The following is a 27,475-nucleotide window of genomic DNA, read 5'->3' as shown; positions in this document are numbered from 1 at the left end:
GAAACTGAACAACCTGCTCCTGAATGATTACTGGGTAAATAATGAAATGAAAGCAGAAATAAGTTCTTTAAAAGCAATGAGAACAAAGGTACATGTACAAGAATCTCTGGGACAGAGCTAAAGCAGTGTGTAGAGGGAAATTTATAGCACTAAATGCCCACAGGAGAAAGTGGGAAAGATCTAAAATCAACACCCTAACATCCCAATTTAAAGAACTAGAAAAGCAAGAGCAAACAAATTCAAAAGCTAACAGAAGACAAGAAATAACTAAGATCAGAGCAGAACTGAAGGAGATAGAGACATGAAAAACCCTTCAAAAAGTCAATGATTCCAGGAGCTGTTTTTTTGAAAAGATTAACAAAATAGGCCGCTAGCCAGACTAATAAGAGAGAGGAATCAAACAGACACAATTAAAAAAATGATAAAGGGGATATCACCACTGACCCCACAGAAATACAAACTATCATCAGAGAATACTATAAACATCTCTACACAAATAAAATAGAAAATCTAGAAGAAATGGATAAATTCCTGGACACATACACCCTCCCAAGACTAAACCAGGAAGAAGTCAAATCCTGAATAGACCAATAACAGGCTCTGAAATTGAGGCAGTAATTAATAGCCTACCAGCCAAAAAAAAAAAAAAAGCCCAGGACCAGGCAGATTCACAGCCGAATTCTACAAGAGGTACAAAGAGGGGCTGGTACCATTCCTTCTGAAACTATTCCAGACAACAGAAAAAGAAGGAATCCTCCCTAACTCATTTTATGAGGCTAGCATCATTCTGATACCAAAACCTGGCAGAGACACAACAAAAAAAGAAAATTTCAGGCCAATATCCCTGATGAACATTGATGCAAAAATCCTCAATAAAATACTAGCAAACTGAATCCAGCAGCACATCAAAAAGCTTATCCACAATGATCAATTCGGCTTCATCCCTGAGATGCAAGGCTGGTTCCACATACGCAAGTCAATAAACGTAATCCATCATGTAAACAGAACCAGTGAAAAAAACCACACGATTATCTCAATAGATGTAGAAAAGGCCTTTGATAAAATTCAACACCCTTCATGCTGAAAACTCAATAAACTAGGTATTGATGGAACGTATCTCAAAATAATAAGAGCTATTTATGACAAACCCACAGCCAATATCATACTGAATGGGCAAAAGCTGAAAGCATTTCCTTTGAAAACTGGCACAAGACAAGGATACCCTCTCTCATCATTCCTATTCAACATAGTGTTGGAAGTTCTGGCCAGGGCAATCAGAGATGAGAAAGAAATAAAGGGTATTCAGATAGGAAGAAAGGAAGCCAAATTGTCTCTGTCTGCAGATGACATGATTGTGTATTTAGAAAACCCATTCATCTCAGTCCAAAAATCTCCTTAAGCTGACCAGCAACTTCAGCAAAGTCTCAGGATACAAAATCAATGTGCAAAAATCACAGAACCTTTAAAGTTAAATCAGAAACTCTGCTGTAATTGTTCTGGGATAGGGCTGGGCGTTGGTGTTTGTAAAGCTCCATCATACGCTAAGCAGTATTGCTTATCTGTGTTACCAGTGTTGCTGATCTGCAGTCAGTCAGTTACAGTGTTGAGGAAATGCCAACGAGCCTGTGACTGCAGCCTAGGTAGGGGCTTCGCAAAGAAGCTGAGGAAGGGAGGTGGAAGGGGGATTACCAAGGACAGAGTTCGCCCAGGCAGGCTCTTGTTCAGTTTATTTATGAACACTTGTGTATTTTGGTGGTCATTAGATAAATGTGCTGCTTTAAACTATCATGTTTTGACATTTTCACTGAATTCTTAATGTAAAAAACACTTGAAACATCTTAAACCAGCAAAAAGTTGAAACAAGCACAGCCTGTACCTTAGAGTTGTGCTAAAACGTCAACACAGTCTTTTGGACCAATAATCCTAATACAGAAACTCAGCACGATTAAGGCATGTTTAAGCAAAAACCTTGTAATAGTAAGGAATGCTAAGAGCTTTAAATAGGTATTGACAATAGCCCCGAGTTTCCCAGGGTGTTTTGCCTCTTCGCTTTTCTTCCTGTGAATGCTGCTGGTCCACTGTTACGTACCCCAACTTTGAGAACACAGTAGAGAGTGGCTTTGAAGAAAACCTCATTTTTATTTTATATCTCAGGCTCTTTGCCCTGTAAAGTAAAAGTACTTTTATGTTTTCTTTGTGGTTTTATGAAAATTGTCTAGAAGATAAGCAATATTTCTGCATTGGGTGGCATGGCCTCTCTCTGGGGATGGTTCAACCCAGCTTCCTCCTTTAGCACATCTGTTTTGAGCCTGCCGTGTGCCATGTCCTGTGCTAGGCCCTGGAGAGGCAAAGACACCTCATCTATTAGGAGAATGGCAGGCACATGATGACAACGTGACTTCACAAATGCCACGAAAGATGCCTGGGAGCTGTCAGTGACTGGGAAAGACTTGCGAGGCAGTACCAGGCAGGTGGAGACTTGACGGATTCCAGGGAATTGTTAGCAAGTGGGGCATTTGGGCAGATGGCACAGCCTAGAGAGTGCTGCTCACTCACCGGGAGTCCCCGTGGCTGGGGTGGACAGGAACAGCAAGTGAGATTGCTGGATTCAGGGTTGAGCTCAGGGTAAAGGTACTACAGTTGGACTTAATGTGCTTCAGGGGAGGAGGGGTCTGGGGCCTACAAAGGATGGCCTGTCAGCTCAGCAGTCTGTGTGCTTTCTAGAGCATTGTCCCCTCTGCATATGTAAATTTTGCCTGCATGATGTACTGTAGGGTCATCCGCACAGAATGGCAGCGCATTAAAGAGGGAATTCTCTGGAGGAAGCTACAGTGCCAAGCGGCAGCCCATGCCCTCCCCATCAGAGGGCTCTTTGTCCTCCGGAGGCATGGACCAAGGAAGTGATGCCCCGGCGAGGGACTTTGACGGAGAGGTGAGTGGGCAGGGTTCCGGAGACGTCATGTATCAAAAAGACTAGGGCGTCTTTCCAAGCAGTCCCACCACCTTGGGATTGGCCTCAACTGCAGCAGGGGTCGGGGCCAGGGGCCAGCATTCACTCTTGGCCAGTGGGCAACTAGGCCAATCACTTAGGTTGCAAACTGCAATTTTCCCAGAGGCATTCAGACTTCTAGCTTTTGTGTGAAAATACCATCATCTGTAAAGGCCTACAGAAAGGACAGAGCATGCATGTTCTATGTCTCTTCCTCAGCTCATAGAAGGGGCTTCATACCAACAGCGAGGAAGCCCCATGGGGTTATTTGGTCAGGGTGGCTGGAGGGGGCGGTGGTAATCTCAGCCCCTTCTGCCTCCCTTTCTCCCCCGCCTTCTCATTGTTTTACTTTGGGCCTTACAGGACTCTGACTCTCCGAGGCATTCCACAGCTTCCAACAGTTCCAACCTAAGCAGCCCCCCAAGCCCAGTTTCACCCCGAAAGACCAAGAGCCTCTCCCTGGAGAGCACTGACCGTGGGAGCTGGGACCCGTGAGCTGCCTCAGCACTGAGACCTCTCGCTCTCCGCTCCCTGCCACTCGCCTCTTCTCACTTTCATCTCTTCCCTCCATCTCAGCCTGAAAGCCACCAGGGGCTGGCAGCAGTAGCAGGACAGGGATTCAGGAGTTCTGACAACATGACTCTCAAATCCACGCCCCTAGCCTAACAGCAACAACGAAGACAGACTTTCCATAGCAGCTTAGATTAACATTGATTTCATTCCATGCACTTAGAGTTGCTTTCAGTAACATTTTGCCCCTACTCCCAAAGGTAGTTTAAATAGATTACACAAATGTAAGTGATAAGAATAAGATTAGACAGATTTTGCTTTCACAGTAGAGTCTCATTATAGTCCTAAAATAGCTCATGGGATTCTCCGCATCCAGAAGGGAGAATCCGTCCCCGGAGTGGCTCACTAAGCTCTTAATCGGCAACCACAGTGAGTGTCAACCTGATTGTTGCCAGGAAATCCTTATGAATTAAAACAATGCATATTTTACTACAATACAGAGTTTAAATGAATACATAAATGTAGAAGTACTGAAAGTATATATTTAAAAGGAGCCTCTTATATTCAACAAAAGATGGATGCATATATAAGAGAGATGATTTAATTTAAAGAAATACGTTGTTTCTTGTCTGTTTCCCAGCTAAGTAATGTAAAGGGTGGAAAGGCCTCAAGCTCACATTTTTAGAGGCAGAGCGAGAGAAATCAGAGTTCCCTTTATTGCCCTGTCCTCAAACTGGTCGTAGGCTCCAGTCACCCGGGAGCTTTGGAAAACATTTGCAGAGCCTGGTTTTGCTGGTCTGGAGTGTGCCCTGGCACCAGAGCTTTAACATCTGAAGCCACTTCAGCAGCAGCAGCAGAAGGCTAACTCATCTCCACCCAAGGTGTTTCTTTTCCTAGTGGTAGAATTTGAACACTTCTCACTTTTTATTGTATTTTTATCTTCTGCAGATAAATGTAGAAATATATGATTCTGTCACCTCTGATCCCTTCCATCTGAAAGGGTGCAAGGAGTGTTGTAGCTTCTGAAGGTCCAGAAAATAGTTTCCAAAAATGCTTTTATTCCTGGTCTCATCCTGTCCCTCCCTAAGTCACAGTGAGGTGTCTGGCCCAGGGCTGGAGACGGTTCCCAAGGAGGAGTCTGTTTTTTTGAGGGTGGGCATGAGCTTCTCTTCAGATAAGCCTGGGAAAGGAAGAAAAAAAGGCTTTCATTACCAAATAATGTAAAACCTCAAAAGCAAGGGCTTTAACAGCCTTAACCAAATATTATTCCCATAGCCAGTGGAAAATGGACATGACAACCCCAGTGCACAGGCCAGAGTGAGCCCAGCACGGCGCTTGGACTGGCTTCCTCTCTCAGGTGCTGGATTGTGGGGTTAGTGGCATTTTCAGCTGGATTCCTCCTGTTGTAGTTGCCATAAGGAAATGAGATGCAGAATCAGAATGATCTATTTCTACAGAGTCATTTCACCAGTTAAGCACATGAGTAGAGAAAGAGATAAAAATAAAAATATCTCATGGAAGGAAAGAGATTTTGCCTCTCTTTTACTTTTCGCCTAAGTTTCTCTGAGAGAGACAGGATTCTCTCTTTAAAATTCAGTGAAATTGAAGAAAGTTTTCCTGCAGTTGCTAACCTGAGTTGCAGTGTTTAAGGCCATCATTTCACTGCTGCTGTCTGTGACTCCACCTCTGTGTCACTGGCAGTAGCCCATGCTGGCCTGTGGCATGTGCAGGGAGCTGAAGCTGTTTCCAGGTGATGCTGCTATGTGGAGAAGGTTCTGAGATGCAGTGAGGGAAGAAAGGATCCTGCTAGGGATTCCATTGCAAGCACCTATAATTGGGAATTTTCATATAACAGCTTTGACATTTAAACATTCTGAGTTTGGTGCCGGCTCAGATTTGATTACATTTTGTTTTGGATGGGTGTAATTCACAGCACAGTTCTAATCTCCCAAATCTTTCTACTTTTTACAATGAAGTATAAAAATGCTTTTGTCACCTGAATACCAAGGGTCGGCCCTTTAATTGGATCATTGTCATATGACTAGGTAGATCCTTGTCTTCAGCACTCCACTTGAGAGAAGGGAGTCAGCCAGCCGGCCCCCTGCCTGGTGCTCGTGACCAGCTCGCACCCCTTCTGTTCACCCTCCCGTTCACCCTCCCCTCCTCTTCTCCCCACCCTCCCCATCTTCCTCTTCCCTTTCCCCTTGCCTTCTCTCTCCCTTCTCTTCTCAGGCAGGGAGGAGGCCATCCCAAGCTGAGATTAACAGGATAAATGGCTTATTGACATAAGCCATTAGTTTGTAGCTTTGGCAAGTAATTGTGAATTTTTGTTGCCTATAGGTGCTTATTTTCCAAAGGATGCTTTTAGGATCAAAATATAACCCTACCTAAAGTCTAGGCTCTACTGCAATGGGTCATACCCTTCCGCCTCCCAACAGGGCAGAGAGAGAACTACTGAGGCTTGTCTTGGTTGCCAGGCTAACTGGGCGGCTTGTCCATATTCACCCCATGGATTGCACCACGGCGCTCTTTGATTTTTCCACTGCAATGGCAAGTCATCTCATCAGTTGTAATAGAGCAGTCCCAAATTTGTGTAGATTCTAAAACCTGGGCTTTAGGGGAGAAACACTGCCAGAGGTAATAGTTTTGGGGAGGGTTTTCCCAAAATAATGGTCATCCTACTGGGTTTATCCCACCCTTAAATATGAAGCCTGTTACCTCCAGAAGCTTCTGAGAATGATGTGAAAAGACAAGGAGTGAGTTCAGGGGGAAAAAACATAATGACCATTCAGAGGAGTCGGTAGCAAAGCTCACAGGTAAAGTATTTTATTACTATCTGAAGACATCCTTTGTTTTCATTCAGGACATTTTTAAAATGTATATGGCAGCAGACACTTGTTTCTCAATAGAAAAAAATAACATTCAGAGGCATTTCTGAGATAGTCTATCTGCGTTAGTATTTGGTGCTATCTATGTCCAACCAAGTTATCTACCCTTGAATTCTGACTAATCATGTTTTGTGCTTTGGGTGTTTAAAATTACATACATATATATTATTTATTTTTGCCAAAAACAAAAGTCTTACTCCTTGTCAAATTATTGCTAAAGTAGATCTTACATTTTTTGTTATTATATATGTATTTATGCACACCCCCAACACACTTAGTGATTTCTGTTTTTCCCAGGGAGCACAGCTTTCAGGCTATGAGATACAACTAAAACGAGCCCATCTATTTGGTTTTCCAGCCAATTATTGTGCCCACACTTCAGGGGAGAATCTGAAATTCCTGTCATGTTTACAGCAACAATCTATCATTCCCGGCTGGCTCTCAGCCTCTCCTTCCATAGGTTAGAATTACGTCATTTTGTTACTTAGTGGCCACATCTATTTCTGAGAAAGACTGGTTACATTTATGTGGCATCTCAGGTATCATTAAGGAAAAGCCAGAGCAGGGGTGAGCAGACGTCAAAACCACTGATGCAGCAGGGCCATTTGCCGCCTTTGACCGGGATCACAACCACTGCAGTCTCCCAGCAGGTGGGCCTTGCCAAGCCTAAGGCTCCCCATCCAATCTAGACAGAGGGGCGCTCAGAGCAGACTTTGCCGTAGCCCACACGTCCAGTGAGCACAATAGGAATGAATTGGGCACTCCACTCCCCCCCTCTCTCTGGCCCAGTCCTGAACTAGATGAGCTGCATTTCATTGAGCCCATTTTGAAACCTCTTTCGTTATGACTTTAATTGTTACTCAAGTCCAGAGTTCTCTGTGCACTCCTGCTAGATAAGGAGTGCGGGCTCCCCCAGCACTGGCAGCACGCTGGGCGCCTCCTTACGCAGGACACCATGCAGTTCCGGGGGAAGCTGACTCAAATCAATCTTGAAGTCTCATGAAAACAAAATGACTTGCCTTTTTATTTGATAGTGTAATATCATTCATTTTATAAATTTTTTAGGGTTTTTCCTGTTGTAATATTGTACAGTTTTGCATGGCCTGGTGTGATCATTTTTTGGTTAGAATATAATGCTGACAAATGTGTATGGAGGGGGAAAGATACTGCTTTAGCCTATCCTTATTTTATTTTGTTTGGTTTTATGCCCACAATGTTTTAGGGAACTTTCTAAGAGATCCTCTGCTACCAAACAATGATGTGGATTCTTTTGCACAGAAATATTTAAGGTGGGATAGTAAAAAATGTCACAAAAGATTCCTCACCAATATTTTATGTTGATATCACTTAATATTAACCAGACTTTGCTGTATTGCAATAAAACAGAGAACTGTTAGCATTGAGTATTTTGTCTTTTTTCTCCCCACTTGAAAGTCTGAGGAATAGAGAAAGGTGCCACCTCTCCGCGTGTCACTTCTCTTCTTTCTGCTGGCTTCCCTCCTCATCCAGGCTGCTTCCTTACACCATAAAAGGACATGGGGTTAGTTTGCCCCCGTGGTTTAATCTAGGACTTTCTTAATGTCTTCCTTAGCTCAGGTAAGAATGATGTTCAATTCTCCTGAAGCTTTCAACTCCCCACTTCTGGCCAGAACTTCCCTGTTGCTGTTGCTTCAGTCCACAAGACCAAGCTCTGGCTACATGAGGTTTCATGAGTGGCCCGGACAGTGTGAATGTGGGAGCAGTTTGATTTTGTGTCACTTAAACAAGACTGACTGTTACTGCTTTTCTGGAGTTAACAATGGTGCATCTAAGAACCTACAGGGAAGGTCCAGGGATGGCATTAAAGAAACTCCTGAACTGGTGGCAGCTAAATAGTTATTCAGAGAACACTTCCGGTTCCAATGGCCCTTGGAATTGACACTTGTGGCTGTTACTGTTATGTTGGTTTGCTATAATGTCAGCTGTGCAGTGCTTTAGAACAGGGCTTGGCAACCCTTTTCTGTCCAGGACGAGTTAAGAAATCCTTGTGCCTTTGTGGACTGTATATATAGTTCGCTGCAGCCCCCCGGCTGTGGCATTTCGGTGCAAAACAGTCTTAGACAGCCTGCTACATACATAAACGAGAGTGGCTGTGCTCCAGTAAAACTTACAAAACTGCAAAAATGCAGCACGCTGGGCACCTCCCTACACAGGACACCATGCAGTTCCAGGGGAAGGTGACTCAAATCAACCTTGAAATCTCATGAAAACAAAATGACTTGCTTTTTTATTTGATAGTGTAGTATCATTTATAAATTTTTTAGGGTTTTTCCTGTTGTAATATTGTACAGTTTTGCATGGCCTGGCATGATCATTTTTTGGTTAGAATATAATGCTGTAAACTATATATACAGCATTATATTCCTGTATATAGGAATATAGGAAAATGCAGTGGGCCAGATGTGGCCCTTGGACCATCATAGTTTGCCAGCCCTTGGTTTGGTCCCATTAGTGTAGACTGTAAGACCAGACTGTCTTGTTCCAAATTCTGGTTCTACCACTTAACCTCTGGGCCTCTTTTTTTCCTCTGTAAAAACACCCACTTGGAGTGTCAGGAGTTAATGTAGAAAAGCACTCAGAATCTAACTTCTAGCCTATGGCTCAGTGTTTTGTCCTTATGAGTAACCACTAAAGCCTACATTAACAAATATTATTTTTGTTATGCAGTGTCCAGCCCTTCACTTAGATGTTAGGGATACGAAGACACAGACCCTGGGAAAATCAAGCCATGATTTGCCATGTTCTCAAGCCCCATGTCTCAGTGTGAATGGGTGAGCACGGGGAGTCATGCATCACAATACAGTAAAAATCAAAATAGGTACAAAATAAGAAGTATGTGTGGCCAGCTTCAGAGCCAGCTTTGCTTGGGGATTAATTTGCAATCCAGTGATCCCCACTGTCTTCACAGGAAGGGCTCTAGTCCTCAGCTGGCTCTCAGACTTAGGACACACAAACCATATTCCAATTTCCCTTAGAAAATTCCTCCTCTCGGCCGGGCGCGGTGGCTCACGCCTGTAATCCCAGCACTTTGGGAGGCCGAGGCGGGCAGATCACGAGGTCAGGAGATCGAGACCATCCTGGCTAACACGGTGAAACCCCATCTCTACTGAAAATACAAAAGATTAGCCGGGCGAGGTGGAGGGCGCCTGTAGTCCCAGTTACTCGGGAGGCTGAGGCAGGAGAATGGCGCGAACCAGGGAGGTGGAGCCTGCAGTGAGCTGAGATCGCACCACTGCACTCCAGCCTGGGCGACAAAGCAAGACTCCGCCTCAAAAAAAAAAAAAGACAATTCCTCCTCTCCCAGCAGTTAAGGTCATGGTTCCTGGGGAAGCAAATGCTGGCTCTCTGTTCTCCTTTCCCTTCCCCACCACATGCTGCTGCTTGACTTCAGAGGAAGATGCCATGAGAGCCCTGGCTGGGGCTGGCCTGGGTTCTGCCCCTGCTGTTTACTCTGCAGGGCGTTGGCTTCAGATCTGAGTGCCGCAGAGTTCGCTAAGTAACAGCAAATACCCTTAAGAGAGCCGCAAGAGTTCCAGCCAGGGATCTGCCAGTGGTGCTGGGCACCACTGCTAGTCGGGCAGCCTCACGGACACCACTCAGACCTCTCCATCCTGTCCTGAAGCCCACTGGGTCTGTTACTCAGCAATCCCAAATTTCATAAACTATGTTTTCTTTAAGAACCCTGAAAGCCTATACCTCTCAAAGCCTCTTTTGGGCCTCTATGGTCTGCAGCTGCACTTTCAATGGCTCACAGGTCTGTAGGAAGGGCCCCAGCTCAGTGTCCAGTGTGTCCTGTTATCTAGGAATCAAGCTGGCCCCAGGAAAAGCCACTTTGCAGGAACTGGTCCTCAACCGCAGCTGATGTCTAGAGAGGCGACGTCTCACTGTGATGCAGACTGGCGTCAGCCCTGCTGGCAGGTGTCACTGTCCTCCCAGTTGCCACCATCACCGGGTACAGCTGCTTCAGCAGTGTGGTACAGCCTGCTGGGGGCTGGGGCAGTGACACTGCAGCTTCTCCTCCTGTTCTCTACCACTCCCACCGCCCTTCTTACAGGGAACGGGGCTGAGCCTTCCAGGTTTGGGGCCGAGCCGCACGCTGAACCAGGCCCAAACCTTGCAAATGGGCTGTGACACTGAGCCTGCTCTGACCATGAGGTCAGGAAAAAACCACCACCACGAGCTAGAAGATACGGGTCGTCATTCTCCAAAATACAGAACACACACGCCAAATACAGAAGTACACGCGCCAAAGCACTTCCCACGAGCATTTTTATTAAATTGAAACAAGTTGATTCAGTAATTACAAGACTTGTACAAAAATTCACAGAACCTGTGAGGAGCCTTTGGCTGGAACTGGTGACACCTGTGCCTCTCCAGACCGAGGAAGGAAGTCCCACCCCACTTCCCAGCAGCAGCCAGCCTGTGTCTGGCATTCCCTGTTCTGCTGCTCCCCCCCTCACCGTGGGGCAGCAGTTCTTCAGAAACATTCAGCTGTCAAAGATGAGAGCCAGCCCTAAGGCCTGGGCGTCACAGGCTTAAGGAGCACTTGTTGGCACTGTTAGATCAGCACCTCTCCCAGCTCCAGTCCATCGGCTGGAGAGGAAAAGGGTAGAAAACACAAATCTCACTCTAGAAACACATACACACACACCCCTACTACACAGATAATGAAATCCCACAATTGTATCTGTGTTCATGTTTCTGGGTTTTGTACTGGAACAGAGGGTGGAAGGGAGTAAGGACTCTCCCTTCTGCTTAACATTCACGTCAGGAAAAAGAAAACTAAGTTGCCCTTTCATCTTCATCTACTTATTTGAGAGGACACTCGGAGGCAGACTGACCGAGCAGTGGTCTTCATCTTCATTCTTGCACTTCTCACCCTACAACCATTTAGCAACAGAAATCGTGGGAAACACTGGCTATGGGGCTCCAGGCAGCCACCCCCTCTTTGGGCAAAGGAGTTAAAAAGAGCATCACCGCCACCTCCCTATTGTTTTTTGGCCTGTCTGAAGGAGAGAGTTCCCTTGGAGCCGGCCTGGGCTTGGCCCGCAGCCCTACTGCTGGGCCTGCCTCCTGCGGTAGTTGCTGTAGGCCTCCTCGAACATGGCCTTGCAGGGGAAGCGGGCCTTCAGCTTGGAGCAGATGAGGAAGGAGCCCCCCATCTTCCTGTGCAGAGAGTAGGTCTCCTCGGGTGGGGGGACGAGACGGTGCCTCAGCATGACGGGAATCAGGTTGTGGATCTTCTCGGTGGTGCTCTGGGTGCCAAAATCAAAGGGCTCATCGGAGGCGAAGGCCTCCCCCAGGATGAGGATGGCATCCAAGTGGGCATCTTCCATGACCTGGGGCAGGAGAGGAAGGGTAAATGGCGGCGAGACCAGAGCCCTCCACCAGCCTGGGTTCCTCCCACAGTGCCTGGAGTGCTGAGTTGTCACTCAAAACTCTGCTGTAAACTGGATTACATCATGGTAATGGGCATAAACTCAAACCCACAGGGGCCGGGAACACGAGGGTAACATGAACTGGGCTGATGCAATACAAAAGGAAGTGGTGAGGCCTGTGGCAGAATGCAGAGGATGCGTCCCTCCTCGTGGCACTCATTCCAGGTTTTAACAAAACACTGTTCTGGCCAAAAAGAACAGAGTCTGTGGGCCTGAGCTGGCAGGGCCTCCCACCATGCGTGTCTGAGCCTGCCAGAGTCCACCCAAGACACATCCAGCGGCCGTGTGTCTGCCCACAGGAACTAGCAGCCTAAGGAACCTGCCACCAGCAGCGCAGGGGAGAAGAGCTGCTGCCAGGGACAGCCTGAGGTGGTCAGAGGGATGGGGGGCCAGGAATCGAGTCAGTGCGAGTGGCCATACGGAAGAGGCGCCAGAGAGCTGCCGCCCGCTGAGGGCTTACAGCTGAGATAAGGGAGGCTCAGAGATCCTGACATGCCTCAAAAGGCACTCCTACCAGACGGCAAACCCAAGGCTTGACCTGGATTTCTTTAACTCCTTCCCCACTGTCAAGCAGCAAGCGGAAAATGCCGCTTTGTGGGTGGCTTCAGGCGGCACCAGCACAGATGTTCGCCTTTATTTAAAAGGCTTCTGAGGTTTCTTCCGACTCTCCCCAGGGAGGCTTGATGAGGGGAGGGCTGGGGCTTCCCTTCCCACTTGCTCTGCACATTGGCTCAGTCAAGCCCTGACCCCAAGCCGTAAGTGGGCAAGAGTGAGAGGCAGAAACAAGAGCTTCATGACAAGTCCCCTGAGTCCCCAACTCACTGGACCCCTCGGAAAATCTCACACACAGCACGGCGGCATGGGCCGGGGCAGGCCCCAGCTTTCAGACCATGCCCAAGGAGGCCCAGGCTCTGGGGGCCCTTTGAGGGCAGCTGCCCCCTGTGCTTTCATCCATTCCTACACAGAGAGCTGGGCCCTGGGTCAGCAGGTCCTGGGGATCCCCCGCAACCCTGCTCACCTTAACCTCGTAGCCGGTGAGGAACTTCATCTCTATGGATTTCGCCCGCACAGTCTCCCTGTCCCTGTCGGCAGCAGCCCTGATGATCTGGGGAGAGGCACAGGAGGGGACCCATGGGCAGCATGGAAAGAAAAGCTCCCAACATCCCAGGGAGCCAAGTGCCACACCCGGGCCCACCCTACCCTCATCCTCTCCCTGCACAAGGCCCCCGGCCAGTGCGGAGACACGCCTGGCAGCTGTCAGCCTAACTGCCTGCTGTCACCAGACCTGAAGGGCAGGCAGCGCAGTTGGGGACACAAGGGCAGGAACCCAGTCATTCTCCCCGCCCCGAGTGCCCCAGCATCCTGTCCCAGCCTCAGAAAAACATGGACCAAGGCCAGGGCCCCTCTCCTGTTACCTGAATGTAGAGGTCAGTGAAGGATCTGTCATATTCCCGCGTTGCCCCAAAATCCAAAAGAGCCACCTGGGGACAGAGACACCAGGAGAAGTTTGGCCCTGCTGCTCTGTGGTGCAGGTGTGGGGCCAGGAAGGGGGTGCAACAAAGGGTGGTGAGGATCCCCACTCCCGGAGCCCTGCACTCTCTGCTGACTTTCCCAGGACAAGGGGCGGGCCAGGGCCTCACGTGCCCCATTCAGAGAAGGTCTCAGGCCTGGCTGCGGGTGCCCCCACCCTGGGGCTCACCTTGTGCTGCTGCGGGTCATAGAAGAAGTTGGACCAGTTGGGGTCTGTTTGCATGAAGTGGAACTCGAACAGCTCCCTCAGGCACAGAACCAGGATGTTGTAGCAGATCTGTGGACAGTGCGGAAGGCCTACATCAGGCGGCACCACACTGCCTGGTGCCCTGGGTGACTGGGGCCAGAGAAGCCCCTGCCTCCTGTTTTACCCACCATACCCTGCGGGACTGTTTGATTCTCAGTGTCACTTGGGCCAGGGAAGGCAGCAGCTCCCCTGTGTCCCCCTGAATCCCACTGGTGCTACTTCAACGCCACTCACCCCCAGGGAGCACGTCAGGGCTCCAAGTCCCCGGCTAACACCATTAGGTCACCAAACACCACACAGCAGGGCCACCCCGGCCCACCTGTCTGCTGGCACAGACGCACCTCATTCCGAATCTCCTGGCTGAGCCCTTCAGCCTGGTCCAGGGGGAAGCCGGACACAAGCTCTGTGGTCAGCACGTGCGGGCTGCAGAGCTCATCCACGATCTCAGGCACGTAGAAGAACGGGTGGCCCTTCAGCAGGTCCCTGGGTAGGGGCGGGAGGTCACACCCTAGCCACAGGCCCTCCACATCGCCCCTCATGCACACCCCACCAGGCAGAGGGCCCTCCTTCACCCCAGGCAGGATGTGGCCTCGGCCCAGGCTGCAACCCCAGCCCTCTGCCCCTCGGAGCCGGAGAGTCCTTCACCAGCTGCTGAACGTGGTCCCTTCTGCCTCCCTGGTGGAAACACACAAGGGGCCCGGCCAGGGGCCACACCTGAACTTGCGGGCACAGGCGGCCTCCCGCTGGTAGTCACACTCCAGGGCCAGCTCCCGCCTCAGCACGTCGATCAGGTGCTCGGGGAACAGGCCTGGGTCGGAGAGGAGGGCATCAGCGAGGAAGGGGGCTCTGCAGGGAGGCCCCGCTCTGGTCCCCAGAACCTGACGCAGATGCCTGCCACCCCCTCCTGCCCTTGACCCAACCACCTAGCCTCAGACCTTCTGGAAGCATGTTGCTCATGTTCAGCACGGCCATGAGGTTGTTGACATCACTGTTGATGCTCTGGGCCACGCCAGGGTACTGCGGAGTATTGGCAGAGCAGGGGAGTTAGCCCAGGGAGATGGGCGGGCCCTGCCTGGGGCACTCCCCTAACCCCCACTGGCTTCCCAGCTGTGTCCTGGCCCCAGCCCACACCCTGGAGAACCAGAGCTAAGACCCAGCCATGCTGCTGTAACCCCTGGACCCCATCATAGCCTTGTCGTCCACCTACTCCTGCCCCACCTCACCCCCGGGACCATCTCAGGGCCACCCTCCCACCAGCTCTGGCCCCAAAAGGCAATCAATTGTCCCCTGTCCCTGCACAGCCCAAACCAAGCTTGCTGGGAGCCCCTCCGTGCCCCCAAAGCCACTCATTTAGCAAATACTTCCCAAGCTTCTGGTGCCAACCAGGCACTGGGGCCAGAGGACACCACATATGGCCCTACCAGGAGAGAGAGTGCCCTGTGGGACGTGGGGTGCAGAGGCACTCATGAGCCAGGCCCCAGCTCTGCCCCCTACAGCCCCCATGGGGACAGGCACTGCGCACCAGGCTGCCTACCTGGATCTTCATGGCCACCTCGCGGCCGCCCTTCATGCGGGCCAAGTGCACCTGTCCGATGGACGCAGCGGCGAAGGGCCGCTCCTCGAAGTACTCCAGCTTGTCCCGCCAGTTGGGGCCCAGGTCGTTGTTGAGAGTTTTCTGGAGGGCAGGACCAGGGAGGGGCTCTGAGCACAATCCTGCCTGGGCCACCTGGAGAAGCCCCAAGTCTGTCTCCTCCACCCAGTGGGGGCCGAGGACCCAGAGGGCAGGCAGAGTCCCTGGCTCCTCACCATCATCTGCTTCAGTGGCATGAAGTCCGCGCTCTGCCGCACCCGCTCGAAGATCTTAGCCAGGTGGGGGTTGATGAAGGCATCATCTGGAAGGCAGGAGAGTGACACAGGGACAACTTGGGGATGAAAGTGCTCGCCCAGGAGCTGGGCGGGCACACTTCTGGGACGCCCTGGCCACCACACACTCCCCACCAGGAGCACAGGTGAGGCCAGAAAGATAGGAGCCCTTGCAACAAACGCCCTTGGCCACTCAGTGTCCCCAGAGCCCCAGCCTCAGCCCAGCGACCTGAGAAGGTGGGCTTTTTACATGCAACATGCAAAGTTTTTCATAATTACAAAAGAAATTTGGAAAATAAAATATAGTAAAATGTTGAAATGACCTGTGTTCTGACCGCCTCTAGAGAGCAATTTTTCCTCTCTGCTCTTTTTCCCATGTTTCTTTGGACCCAGAGCCACTCACCTGGAGACCAGGCCTATTATCCTCTAAGATCTCTCCTCAGCCTGCCCACATCTTGCCCACTGAGCTTTGGTGGGCTACTGCTCCCGGCCCTGGAAGTTGACCCCCACAGCAGCCCACGGAGTCCCAGCGCAGCAGCCCCCGAGCCCACTCACCCTGGATGCTCAGCATCTGGCCCAGCTTGAGCGCCGCACCACGCACCTTGCAGAGCGTGCGCACGATACGCTCTGCATTGGCCTCAGACAGGAAAGGACTGGAATCCAGCACAGCCTTCTTCCCTGTGGGCGGGCAAGAGGGGTCACCATGGCACTCGGGGGGGTCTGGGAGTAGGATGGCAAATCCAGCCTGACACAGACGGCGGCTCAATGTCTTTCCACCCAGGCATCCATAAAACCAGCAACACAACTAACTACTGTTCCATGTCCACCTCCCCAAGCCTGTGTGAGCTGCATCCCCAGGCCCTACACCAGCGCCTCCCAATACACACACACAGGCATGCACACGTACATATGTGCACACACACACACACACAGGGCCTCTCCCTTCCATATGGGTACCTGGTGGGCCGTGGCAGGGCCATGGTGCTGCCTGTGGCTGGAAGGGGCATGGGAGGGGAGACCCCAGGTGAGGAGGTGCCAAGCCTTTGCCCTGTGCACCCCCACCCAGGGCACTGCACAAAGGTCCGCTGCACCTGTGGGGTCGGCGTGCATTTGCACATGGGGCCAAGTGGCTGCAGCCAGAGGCCTGTCCTCAAGGGAAGGGCGGTCAGGCCAAGGGCAGCACAGCCCAGGGGTGCCCATCTCTCCCCTTCACCCACAGAGGTCCCCTGCAGCTCAGTGCAGCCAGCTGGACAGTCATGAGCATACAGTGACCCCAACGGTGCAGGTGGCCTTTTTCCAGTCCACCAGTGGGAGGGCTGAGGGCCGTGACTCAGGAGCGGCAGAAGACCGGCTAAGTCAGCTGCCAGCAGCCGTGTGGCCCAGGGTGGCTGAGCCCCCTCTAGCTTCCATGTCCTCCTGGGCCATCAGCTCAGTGCTGCCTAAACAGGGAGGTGCCCCTGTCCAGAGGCACAGAGAGGCCTGAGCAGAGATCTGGTGCTCCGCGTCCTTCCACCTTCCCTGAGCTCTTCAGCACCCCTCTTCGCCAGGTCTCCAGCCCTTGTGACATTCGCATCTTCTCCTGCCTTCTGTCCTGTGAATCTAGTTAGATCTCAAGCCCCAAGAGGTCGCAGTGCAGCTTCCTCCCCTCTGGCCCCCATAGCACCCAGCACTTGCCTCAGTTCCAATCACTTCAGGCCTGGCATGGCACTCGGGTGGCACACGGAGCCAGGTACCCAGCAGGGGAAGAGAGAGGTGACCATGCCACTGCCCTCTGCCCCGGAGCCGGGTGCAGCCTGGCCCCTGAGAAAGCAGGGTGGGGTAGGCTGCCCTGAGAACGGAGGCCCTGCAGCCCGGAAGAGGAGCCTCAGAGAAGACCCGCATCTGCCCACATGTGCAGGTAGCCACATGGAAAGGGGCCAGGCTCACTCCAGGCTCCCAGACAGCAGGGAGGGCCCTGGGAAGGTGGAAGACCTAACGACTCTGGGGGAAGAGGCTGAGCTGCCCTGGGAGGCTGAGCTATGACCCATGGGCAGAGCCAGTCCAAGAGGGCTGGGCCCAGAAGGGTCCCTGGGCCAACCCCCTTGCCTTAGGCAGCAGCAGATGCCAGCACCAAAGGCAAGGCAGTCAATGTCCCCTCTGCCCCCAGCCCTGTGGTACTTGAGGGCTGGGGGCTTGGGCCTGGGTCCCTGGGGAGGGGCGGGCAGAGAGGAAAACCTTTAGGAGAGGCCACTGCCCCAGGCCAGAGGAGGGACAGTCCATCTCCTCACGACACACAGAGCAGGCCTCGGCTGGCGGCAGCGCTCCTGACAGATGCGGACAGGGCCTGGCCCAGGCAGGGCTTTCCCAGGTAGCCCATCGGCAAAACTGGTCAACGCCACAGGCCAGAGGCATGTCCCCTGCCCAGGCAGGGCTGGCTGTGAGAATGACTTAGCAAACGGGGATGGGTCCAGGGCTACGGCGGCGTGCCCCAGCTCAGGAAAGGTCCTTCCAGAGCAGAGCTCAGCCAGGGTGGCCGGTGTCCTCCAGGCTAGAGGGTGCCAGGGCCTGGTCAGGAAGCTGGAGCACAGTTTGGGGCTGCTCAGGGCCACTGTACTCCAGCCTAAGCCTCGGGTCCCACTCTCAGGGCTACCGATGCCTGGGCCCCTTAACCCCCAGCCTGGGGTCACCACTGTCCCTGACAAAGAACACCAACTGTAACTGTGGAGCCAGCCTAGCCTCTTCCCTGCTTGGATGAGGTAGTCTGGAGAACAGCCAGCTTTGGAGAGGACCGTAGGGGACAGTGGGGGAAGGCTGGCTTCTCCTTCCAGAGAAATCCAGGCTTCATTTCCCTGAGGGTTTCAGCACTAACGCTAAAAATACCCTTGCTAAGCCCTCCGTCCTCAGCTCCTTCCAAGGACATGCATGCCGCCCGTGCCCCAGGACTCAGTCAGGGCCTGTGGGAGGGACTAGTGCCCTCGTCCCAGAAGGCAGAGTTGGTGGGTGAAGGGGGGATGTCCAGGGACTGGCAGGGCCCCCAACGGAGGCTAGCCCAGGCTGGCAGACAGGGCTGTGAGGACCGCAGTGTGGCCAGTCACTGGATGTCTCTGGGGGTCCCCATAGGCGGGGGTGGAAGGGCGTGATACCAGAATGAGCTGACATTCCCTGAATGGGCCGGGGCCAGGGGACTTGGCCCAGAACTCCAAATGTGTTTAGGAAAATCCACCAAGCAGATGGCTCCCTTGGTGCTGCTCTCCACACCCCAGGCCCCACTAACAGGAAAGCCCCTGCTGGGCTGACCTCACACCCACCTGGCCCGCCCCCGCATGCCTGAAGAGGTCTGAGGAGGCGCCCAGCCTGGTGCTCACAGGCAGAAGGCGGCAGAAGCTCAATTTGCCCCACTCCTCATCACAGCGGCACGAACCCCCAAAGCCTCAGTGAGGTCCGTCCGCAGAACCTCTCCAGAGAGTCCAGCCACAGCGAGCCACAACCTCAGTGGGATGAGTGTCCTGACCTGACCACCTGCCTGACCCTGGCTGTGACCTTCACTTCATAGATGAGGTGCCTCTGCAGAGGCTACAGCCTCCCCAGGTTACTGGGCTGGTGAGGAGCAGCCTTCAGGATCTGCCTACACACCTCCCCTGCCCCCAGCCACACCTGACCCGGCCAGACCAGCAGGCCACAGGGACTCCCAGAGAGCAGGGCAGCAGCAAAAGGTGGGTTGACAAGGAGGTGTGCGGGTGTGTGGAGGGTGTGTAAGAAGGTGTGTGGAGGGTAAGGAGGTGCAGTGTTCAGTGGGTGGTGGGTGTGTGGAGGGTAAGGAGGTGTGTGGGTGAGAGGTGGGTGTGTAGTGTGTAAGGAGGTATGTGTGCAGAGGGTGTGTAAGGTGTGCAGGTGTGAGGTGGGTGTGTGGAGGGTGTGCGATTGGTGTGTGGAAGGTGTGAGGTGGATGTGCGGAGAGTAAGGAGGTGTGCGGGTGTGTGGAGGATAAGGAGGTGTGCAGGTGTGTGGTGGGGGTGCAGAGGGTAAGGATGTGTGCAGGTGTGCAGTGTGTGGAGGGTGTGTAAGGAGGTGTACAGGTATGAGGTGGGTGTGTGGAGGATGTAAGGAGGTGGGCTGGTGTGTGGAGGGTAAGGAAGTGTGTGGGTGTTCAGTGGGCGTGGAGGGTGTGTAAACAGGTGTGCGGGTGTTTGGTGGGTGTGCAGGGGGGTGTGTAAGGAGGTGTCCGGGTGTGCAGGTGTGTGGGTGTGCATGCAGCCAAAAGGAAGGGGCTAAGTGGCCACTTTGGGCTGGGAGAAGGAAGGGCCTCCAGCCTCACCCCCTCTAAAGCAGGTCAATCCATCTGTATGAACAACCTCATCACCCCAGGGACGCCACTTACGTGGAACCCCATGCAAATGCGGCCCAGCTGGCTGACACTCCCAGAGCAAAGGCGGGGCTGGGGGCTGACAGGTTCAACCCTCCCAGGGCCCACCCTGCCCCTCCCACTGAAGGGTCCGGCTCACCTGAGGGGTCCTCGGAGCGCAGGCTCTTCTTGGCGACCTCTGCCAGTGCCCCAAAGCCAAGACCCACTGCCAGACCTGCAAGGAGGTGGGGGCGGGCACTCAGTGCTCATGCAGGGCTGGGGCCACCCACCCACCCACAAGGCCTGGGGCAGCACCACACAGACACCGCTTGCACCAGGGGCCCTCGCTGCCACGCCAGCATTTTGAAAAGTGGGGAACAAGGTGGGAGATGCCTCCTGTTGTTTTAAGAGAACATTTGGCTCGAAGTAGGTGTTTCCAGTGAAAAAGATTCAGGAATACCCCACCCCACACCATCACCTTTGATAATCCACAGGCTCACGGGCACACGGACACCCCAAAGTAATGTCAGCTGGCAAGCACTTGGAAAGGACCCAGCACAAATGGGAAGACAGACCAGGGATGGTCCGCAGACTAAGGTCACCCCAACCACACAGGGCACCCTGAGAACACAACCACCCCCTTCAGGTCTGAAGAGCCTCCAATCACCCAGACTTCCCTAATTCTCTGGAACAGGAAAGGTGCTGCCACAGGCATACAATGCACTTGGTGGTGAGAGTGAGAATACTTTCGGCTCTCCCTCATCCAAGCCAGGGGGACACGGGGCTCAGGTGGAACCCTCGCTGGGGAATGGAAGGCCCTCTCGCCTACCCTGCCCTTTCTGCGGGGCTGGCAAACACTGACATCTGAGGACCGTGGGGTGCAAGGCCTTCCCTTTATCCTCTTTCACAATCTTCCGAATCAAGGCCCACTAACACCTCATTTATCCAAAAATCAGTCAATGAATGATCCCAGCTGCTCAAGAAAGCCACCCCCAACCCCTGCCCAGGAGCCCAGAAGATGCCACTAATGCCATACCTCACCCAGGGCCAGTATTCTCTTCCTTTATACCCAGCTCTAGCTGGCTTTCCAAGGTAGGCAAGGGTGAGCAGAGAGAGGGTGAAGAGCACCTGGCTGGGCACGGTGACCACGGCCGGCAGGGCTGAGACCAGAGTGGCCGCGCAATGAGCCGGCCTCGGAGAGCCCCGCAGCCCCGCACGCAGGCAACATCGCAGCCCCGCAGCCCCACCACCCAGCAGCCAGGCAACATCGCAGCAGGGGCTTGTTGGGGGACTGGGCTCACGCCAAGACGCTCTGTTTAAGGTGCAAGGAAACGCATCTGCTTCCATGTGTACAAATTCTCTACAGTGATTATGCATGACTTTTATGAAAAATACAGAACTTGTTGAAAATTTAATGAAAAGTAAATTTCAAAAATACAAAGAAGATAACTCAATTTTTTAAAAAATGTTTTTGCAATACACTTTTACCCACACCTGGGCAACAGTGCACCCTCCATGTCCCCAGCTGTCTGGGAAGCCCCTGCCTCCCAGGCTGTTGCGAGGGCGTGAGTAGAGCACTCGCCAGGCCAGGCACACGCAAAGGCCACACAAGTGGCTGCTGTTGTTCCGGTGACTCTGCTCAAAAAGGCTGGACCGGTGCAGAACAAAAGAAATAGAAGGCAAGCCACACATATAATTGTAACCTTTCTAGCAGCCACATTGAAAAAGGCAAGAAGAAACATGCAAAATGAATTCTAATCGTATAATTTACTTAATATACCCAAAATGTTATCATTTCAACAAGTAATCAAAATAAATATCAGAGATATTTTACACTTGTGTGTGTGCACGAAGTCTGTAAACGCCACGTATGTTTTATACTCAGCACATCCCATTGTGGACCAGCCGCATTTCTAAGGCCCCGTGTGGCTGGCGGCTCCATAATGGGCAGCATGGGAAAGGATAAGCCGAGCCTACAGGCCCTCAGGAGTGATGACACACACATGATACAGATGTCTGCTGTGCTGGAACAGGGATGCCTGGCAGGTACATCAGCTGTTTCTCTCGCTGTGGGAAGCCCTGGGCTCGGCTGGGAGCCAGAGTCCCCGCTTAAACATTAACTCCCTGATGCCTGCCCACCTCTGCCCCGCCAGCACTCCAGCACACGATGTGACTTAGCAAAATAAACGAAGACTGGCAACACTAGCCCGCGCACTGCAGTGACCTTCACCGATGTCTCTCTGTGTCTGGATTCTTCTCTGCCTGCAGCAAGTCCAGAGGCAAGCCCACAAGAGAGGCAGGTGGCTCCACAGGTTACCAGAGATGCCACAGCTGTAGGGTGGGCCACATTAAGCTCCTCCTTCTGCAGGCAGAAGTGTGTCCCCCTCACCACCCTCCATCAGGACCCCCCGCAAACTGTTCTCTGGCCACTTTTGGGCTCACAGCTCTCCACTGGCATGGACCTGTTATTAAACAAATGACCAAAAGAACATTCCACAGAGGAGGCCTCAGGTCCCACACGTCCCTCAGGACCGACCAGCCCGGTGCCAGGCCGAGGCACTGCCCACTGATGGACAGAAAGGCTCCATCGGCAGGCTCCCCAGGGGGCAGAAACCAGTCCAGCTGGCCGGCAACCCTGACCTTGGCCTCACGAGCTCCTGCACCAGTGAACCCAGAAAAAACGGAGGCCCTTCCGCCCCAGGCTCAGCGCATTGCTCAGGACGCCAGGCCAGCCTCTGCCCTCCACCAGAACCAGCCAGCACTGGAGGCATCCAGAAGATAAGCACCTCAGCCGAGACTCCTCGGGTCTCAGCACCACCACTCAGCACCCCCACAGCCCTCAGGACACCTAACACCTCTCGCTGCTCAGATCCACATTCTAAGAGCACCCCCACCTCCGGCTTGGCCCACGTGGCCAGCAAGGGAGTCCTGGAGGACAACCGGCCCCAGCACAAGCTCCAGGCTCTAAAGCCACTGTCAGCAGCCTCGCTTCCCTCCTGGCCTGTTCCAGGAAAGCTTCTGACATGTTTCTCACAGAGAGAAGTTATGCAGTGAAAGAATGACGGGGGAGGGAGGGGCAGGCTCTCCCCCAGGCAGGAACACGGGCTGCTCCTATGACTTCTGAAGCCCAGTCCCTCACAAGGCCCCATCCTTCCAAAAGTCCTTCTGGGAGGTCATCAGAGCCAAACAGGGCCTTCCCATGAGCAGTCACTCGGCTTCTGACCAGATGGACACCAGGAGGTTAAAAAATGCCAAACATCAAACACCTTCCAACAAACAGGGCCCTTCCTAGCAGGCTGGGTGAAAAGTGCTTACGGGCAGGGGTGAGTAAGTAAAGTTCCTTGGAGCTTTGGCTTTACCTGCCAGAAACTAGGCCTGTTTGCAGAGAAGGGCTTGGGGGAATTTCTCTACCAGCAAGGGGTAAAGATACAGCTAAGGATAAACAGCAGCAAATTACAAACCAGGCGCTGCACTAAGCCCAGCTTTTACTAAGGCATCCAACAACCCTCGTCTGACAGACAAGAAATCCCCACAGAAAATGCAGCGGCCCAGGAGGCTTCCCTTCGCTTCCAGGTATTCCTGAATCGCCAGTGATTCAGTCTTTCTCTATCACCACCTGGTATCCTCCAGCTGCCCCCAGCCTCAAGGGAGGACAGGGAGCCTGGGGGGAGCTGCAGCCCACAGCACGGGAGGAAGGCGCACCAGAAGGTGAGAGGAGTTCCTAGCGGCTGCTCTCACAGGCTCTCAGGATCTGTCTCTCTGTTCCCAGAACTGGACTGGTAGGGGAGGGAAAGCCCTACCACCCCTCTGGGGCCTAATTACAGAGCCTGGCCAGGCTCAGACTTCCACACGCACCACAGAGGCCTGGGCTCTAGTCCCAGGGATGTCACAAATAACCATACAGCCCTGGGCCATATGCTTCTTCTTGGCTCAGCTTCCTCATCTGTAACAGGAGAGAATAAGAACCATCCTCATCTCCAACACAGAGCTCCTGAAATACACAGAAAAGCCCCTTTTTAAGAAGGCTCCTGAGAAGGAAGAAACACACTCCCACGCCCCTGCCAAGGGTGCAAAACTCTTGGATCTAGAGCGCATCTATCTTGCTGCAAAGTGGACCCAGAAGAGCACTGGCACTGCAGGAAGCATGGCGTGTGCCCTCAGCAAATCATGCTGGCGTCACTGCCTGCCACTCATCGCTGGCCTTGTATGCAGCCCTGTCAACAAAGGGGCATCATGCCAGCAGGTGAGAGCAAACAGTGCTGCTGCAGGGGGTCCTGAGGTCCCAGCCAAAGGGTCCAACAGCATCGCTGCTGTGGGATGGCTCTCAAGGCCATGGCAAGCTACAGCCAGGTCTTGAATGGTGTCCAGAAACCAAGTGATATCGTGAGTCTTTCACAAAACTAAGTCATTCCATTTATTATCCTCTATCTTGAAGTATGTCCTTTATACTTTTGCACTGTTAAAACGTCCTTTTGAAAAGATAAAGTGATGGTATAAAATGGTGCTGCTTTGTTTTAAATGTCCTTACATGCAAAATTTAAAAAATATCCACCCCAAGCCCGTTCACCCAATGTTTGTTTTAAATTTTGCAACTGAGATGAGGGACACAAAAGTTTGGGGGGATGGGGCACAATGGTACCAGAGAGAGCTTTGCTGCTGGTGTATTAACAGTATCCAAAGTGTACTGGCATCTTTGGGAAATTAAGCAACAAGAGCCAACAGCCTAAGCAATGCCTGTTTTCTAGCATAAGAGAGTTACCTTACCTCTTAGGAAACTCAATGGAGTCTCATAAACTATATTTAAAAGCAAAGTATTTTTCTGGGAGTAAGAGACACCCTAACCTTTTACCTTTTAAAAATAATAGGATACCCAAGGGTCCATTCCCTTTACTCTTCATTCCTGGCCCACTGACATGCTTTTTCTCATATGAGCATCTCCTTGTTTTCACAGGTCAAATTTCAAAAACCTTTCTACACAGAATCAAATAGTATCATTGCTTCCTATTTCTTTACTTTTTGTTTCCTGTCTTCCTCTCTCCCCTTCTCCTCTCTCCCCTTCTGCCTTAATGATGTGGATTGAAAGTCCCTGTGTGAAGGCCCCAGGAACCACCACAGTGCTATGCACAAAGCAGTGCTCAACTCCTTCTGGCAAGTCTTCTCTAGTGTCTTCTCTATCCATTAAAGTCTCATTTCTGTAAGTGTCCAGTTCCCAATGTATAGGTACAGATGAGATAAGTCATCTCCTCTGAACCTGCAAGACTGAAGGACAAATGGAAACAGGGATAGAAAACACAGAAAAAAGCAAAGGAGACAGAGGAAAAAGATCTAACATACGTGTAATTGGAGTCCCAGAAAGAGAGGAGAGATAGAATAGTACAGAAGCAATATTTGAAGAAATGATGAAAATTTTCCAAAACTGACGGAAGCCACAGTTCAAGATGTTCTGTAAACCCCAAGCAGAATAAATACAAAGCAAACCACACTCAAGCATGTCACAGTCAAACTGCTAGAGAACAAAAACAAAAGGGAAATCGTAAAAGTAGCCAGAGAAAAGAAATAAGCCATAACTTTCAAAGGAGCAGCATAGCCACATTTTCAAAAAAACAAAGTAAGAAAACAATAGAGGAATATTATTAAAGTGATCAAAGGAAACATCGAATATACTACCCAGCAAAAATATTTTCAACATCAAATATGCTACCCAACAAAAATACCTTCAAAAAACAAAGTACGATGATATTTTCTTTTTCTTTTTTTTGAGACGGAGCTGTCGCCCAGGTTGGAGTGCAGGGGCGCCATCTTGGCTCACTGCAACCTCCACCTCCCCAGTTCAAGCAATTCTCCTGCCTCAGCCTCCGAAGTAGCTGGAATTACAGGTGCCCATCACCATGCCTGGCTAACTTTTTGTACTTTTAGTAGAGATGGGGTTTCACTGTGTTGCCAGGATCATCTCGATCTCTTGACCTCATGATCCACCTGCCCTGGCCTCTCAAAGTGCTGGAATTACAGGCTTGAGCCACCATGCCCAGCTATAATGACATTTTCAAAAAAATTAAAACTAGGCTGGGCGCGGTGGTTCATGCCTATAATTCCAGCACTCTGGGAGGCAGAGGCAGGTAGATCACCTGAGGTCAGGTGTTCAAGATCAGCCTGGGCAACATGGCAAAACCCCGTCTCTGCTAAAAATACAAAAATTAGCTGGGTGTGGTGGCAAGCACCTGTAATCCCAGCTACTCGGGAGGCTGAGGCAGGAGAATCGCTTGAACCCGGGAGGTGGAGGTTTCAGTGAGCCGAGATCGTGCCATTGCACTCCAGCCTGGGTGACAAGAGCAAAAAACTTCATCTCAAAAAATAAATAAATAAATAATAAAATAATTCATGATTAACAGACTACATTGTAAGAGAGAAGAGAGTTCCTCAGAGAAAAAGAAAATTATACCAAATAAAATTATGGAAATGCAGGAAGAAAGAAACACAAAAAGGGCAAATGTGTGGGTAAATCTAAGTTCATATGGGCTACACAAATAATATCTTGTGGTGTTTAATATATCTTTTCTTTTTTTTTTTTTTTTTTTTTTTTGAGACAGAGTCTTGCTCTGTCTCCCAAGCTGGAGTGCAGTGGCGCAATCTCAGCTCACTGCAAGCTCCGCCTCCCAGGTTCATGCTATTCTCCTGCCTCAGCCTCCTGAGTAGCTGGGACTACAAGCACCTCCCACCTCGCCTGGCTAATTTTTTGTATTTTTAGTAGAGACGGAGTTTCACCGTGTTAGCCAGAATGGTCTCGATCTTCTGACCTCGTGCTCTGCCCATCTCAGCCTCCCAAAGTGCTGGGATTACAGGCGTAAGCCACCACGCACAGCCATTTAATATATCTTAATAATATCTAAAAAGTGTTCTAAGGTATTAACATTACTGGAGAAGTAGTAAAAATAATCAATCACTTATTTTATATTGTAATAAGTCAAGATGCATGCTGTGATCTCAAGAGTGATCACCAAAAGAACAGTAAAGGAATATAAAACATAAGAGTTAACAGAAAACATGCAGTCATGCATCATATAACATTTCAGTCAACGGACTGCATATATGACAGTGATAGATTATATCATATTTTTACTATACCTTTTCTATGTTTAGATACACAAATACCATTGTATTACAGTTACCTACTGTATTCAGTACAGTAACATGTTGCACAGGTTTGTAGCCTAGGACAAACAGGCTATGCCATACAGCCTAGGCATGTAGCAGGCTATATACCATCTAGGTTTGTATAAGTACACTCTATGATGTCCACACAATGATGAAACTGCCTAACGACACATTTCTCAGACTGAATCCTTGTTATTAAGACACAAATGAGGGCCAGGTGTGGTGGCTCCTGCCTTTAATCCCAGCACTTTGGAAGGTTGAGGCAGGTGGATCACTTGAGGCCAGGAGTTTGAGACCAGCCTGGCCAACATGGAAAAACCCTGTCTCTGCTAAAACTACAAAAATTAGCTGGGCATGGTGGCACACACCTGTAATTCCAGCCATTCGAGAGGCTGAGGCATGAGAATTGCCTGAGGCTGCACTGAGCCGAGATCACACCACTGCATTCCAGCCTGGGTGACAGAGCGAGACTCTGTCTCCAAAAAAAAAAAAAAAAAA

General features: G+C 51.3%; 2 protein-coding genes across 3 annotated transcripts in view; one reads left to right on the top strand and one right to left on the bottom strand.

The window, feature by feature from the left end:
• CDC42BPA (CDC42 binding protein kinase alpha) overlaps window positions 1-7,783 on the top strand; it is a 333,136-nt gene extending 325,353 nt beyond the window's left edge. Inside the window, exons 34-35 of the mRNA XM_017882327.1 lie at window positions 2,775-2,932; window positions 3,353-7,783. Coding sequence (XP_017737816.1) covers window positions 2,775-2,932; window positions 3,353-3,484 — 290 coding nt within the window. The 3' untranslated portion in view covers window positions 3,485-7,783. The remainder of the gene's footprint in view (window positions 1-2,774; window positions 2,933-3,352) is intronic.
• A 2,894-nt stretch (window positions 7,784-10,677) lies between these two features.
• The window catches only part of COQ8A (coenzyme Q8A), a 42,059-nt gene continuing 25,261 nt past the window's right edge, over window positions 10,678-27,475 (bottom strand). For both annotated transcript variants that reach the window (XM_017882347.1, XM_017882346.1), the window contains exons 5-15: window positions 19,986-20,060; window positions 16,060-16,182; window positions 15,448-15,533; window positions 15,176-15,316; window positions 14,577-14,658; window positions 14,356-14,449; window positions 13,983-14,124; window positions 13,564-13,671; window positions 13,280-13,345; window positions 12,883-12,969; window positions 10,678-11,765 (exon numbers count right to left, since the gene is read on the bottom strand). In XM_017882347.1, coding sequence (XP_017737836.1) covers window positions 11,481-11,765; window positions 12,883-12,969; window positions 13,280-13,345; window positions 13,564-13,671; window positions 13,983-14,124; window positions 14,356-14,449; window positions 14,577-14,658; window positions 15,176-15,316; window positions 15,448-15,533; window positions 16,060-16,182; window positions 19,986-20,060 — 1,289 coding nt within the window. In that variant the 3' untranslated portion in view covers window positions 10,678-11,480. The remainder of the gene's footprint in view (window positions 11,766-12,882; window positions 12,970-13,279; window positions 13,346-13,563; window positions 13,672-13,982; window positions 14,125-14,355; window positions 14,450-14,576; window positions 14,659-15,175; window positions 15,317-15,447; window positions 15,534-16,059; window positions 16,183-19,985; window positions 20,061-27,475) is intronic.

This window comes from Rhinopithecus bieti, unplaced genomic scaffold (genome assembly GCF_001698545.2).
Source record: "Rhinopithecus bieti isolate Rb0 unplaced genomic scaffold, ASM169854v2 scaffold_13261, whole genome shotgun sequence".
Taxonomy (NCBI): Eukaryota; Metazoa; Chordata; class Mammalia; order Primates; family Cercopithecidae; genus Rhinopithecus; species Rhinopithecus bieti.
Note: the sequence above shows the minus strand (reverse complement) of the source record. Positions and strands in the feature narration are given on the sequence as shown.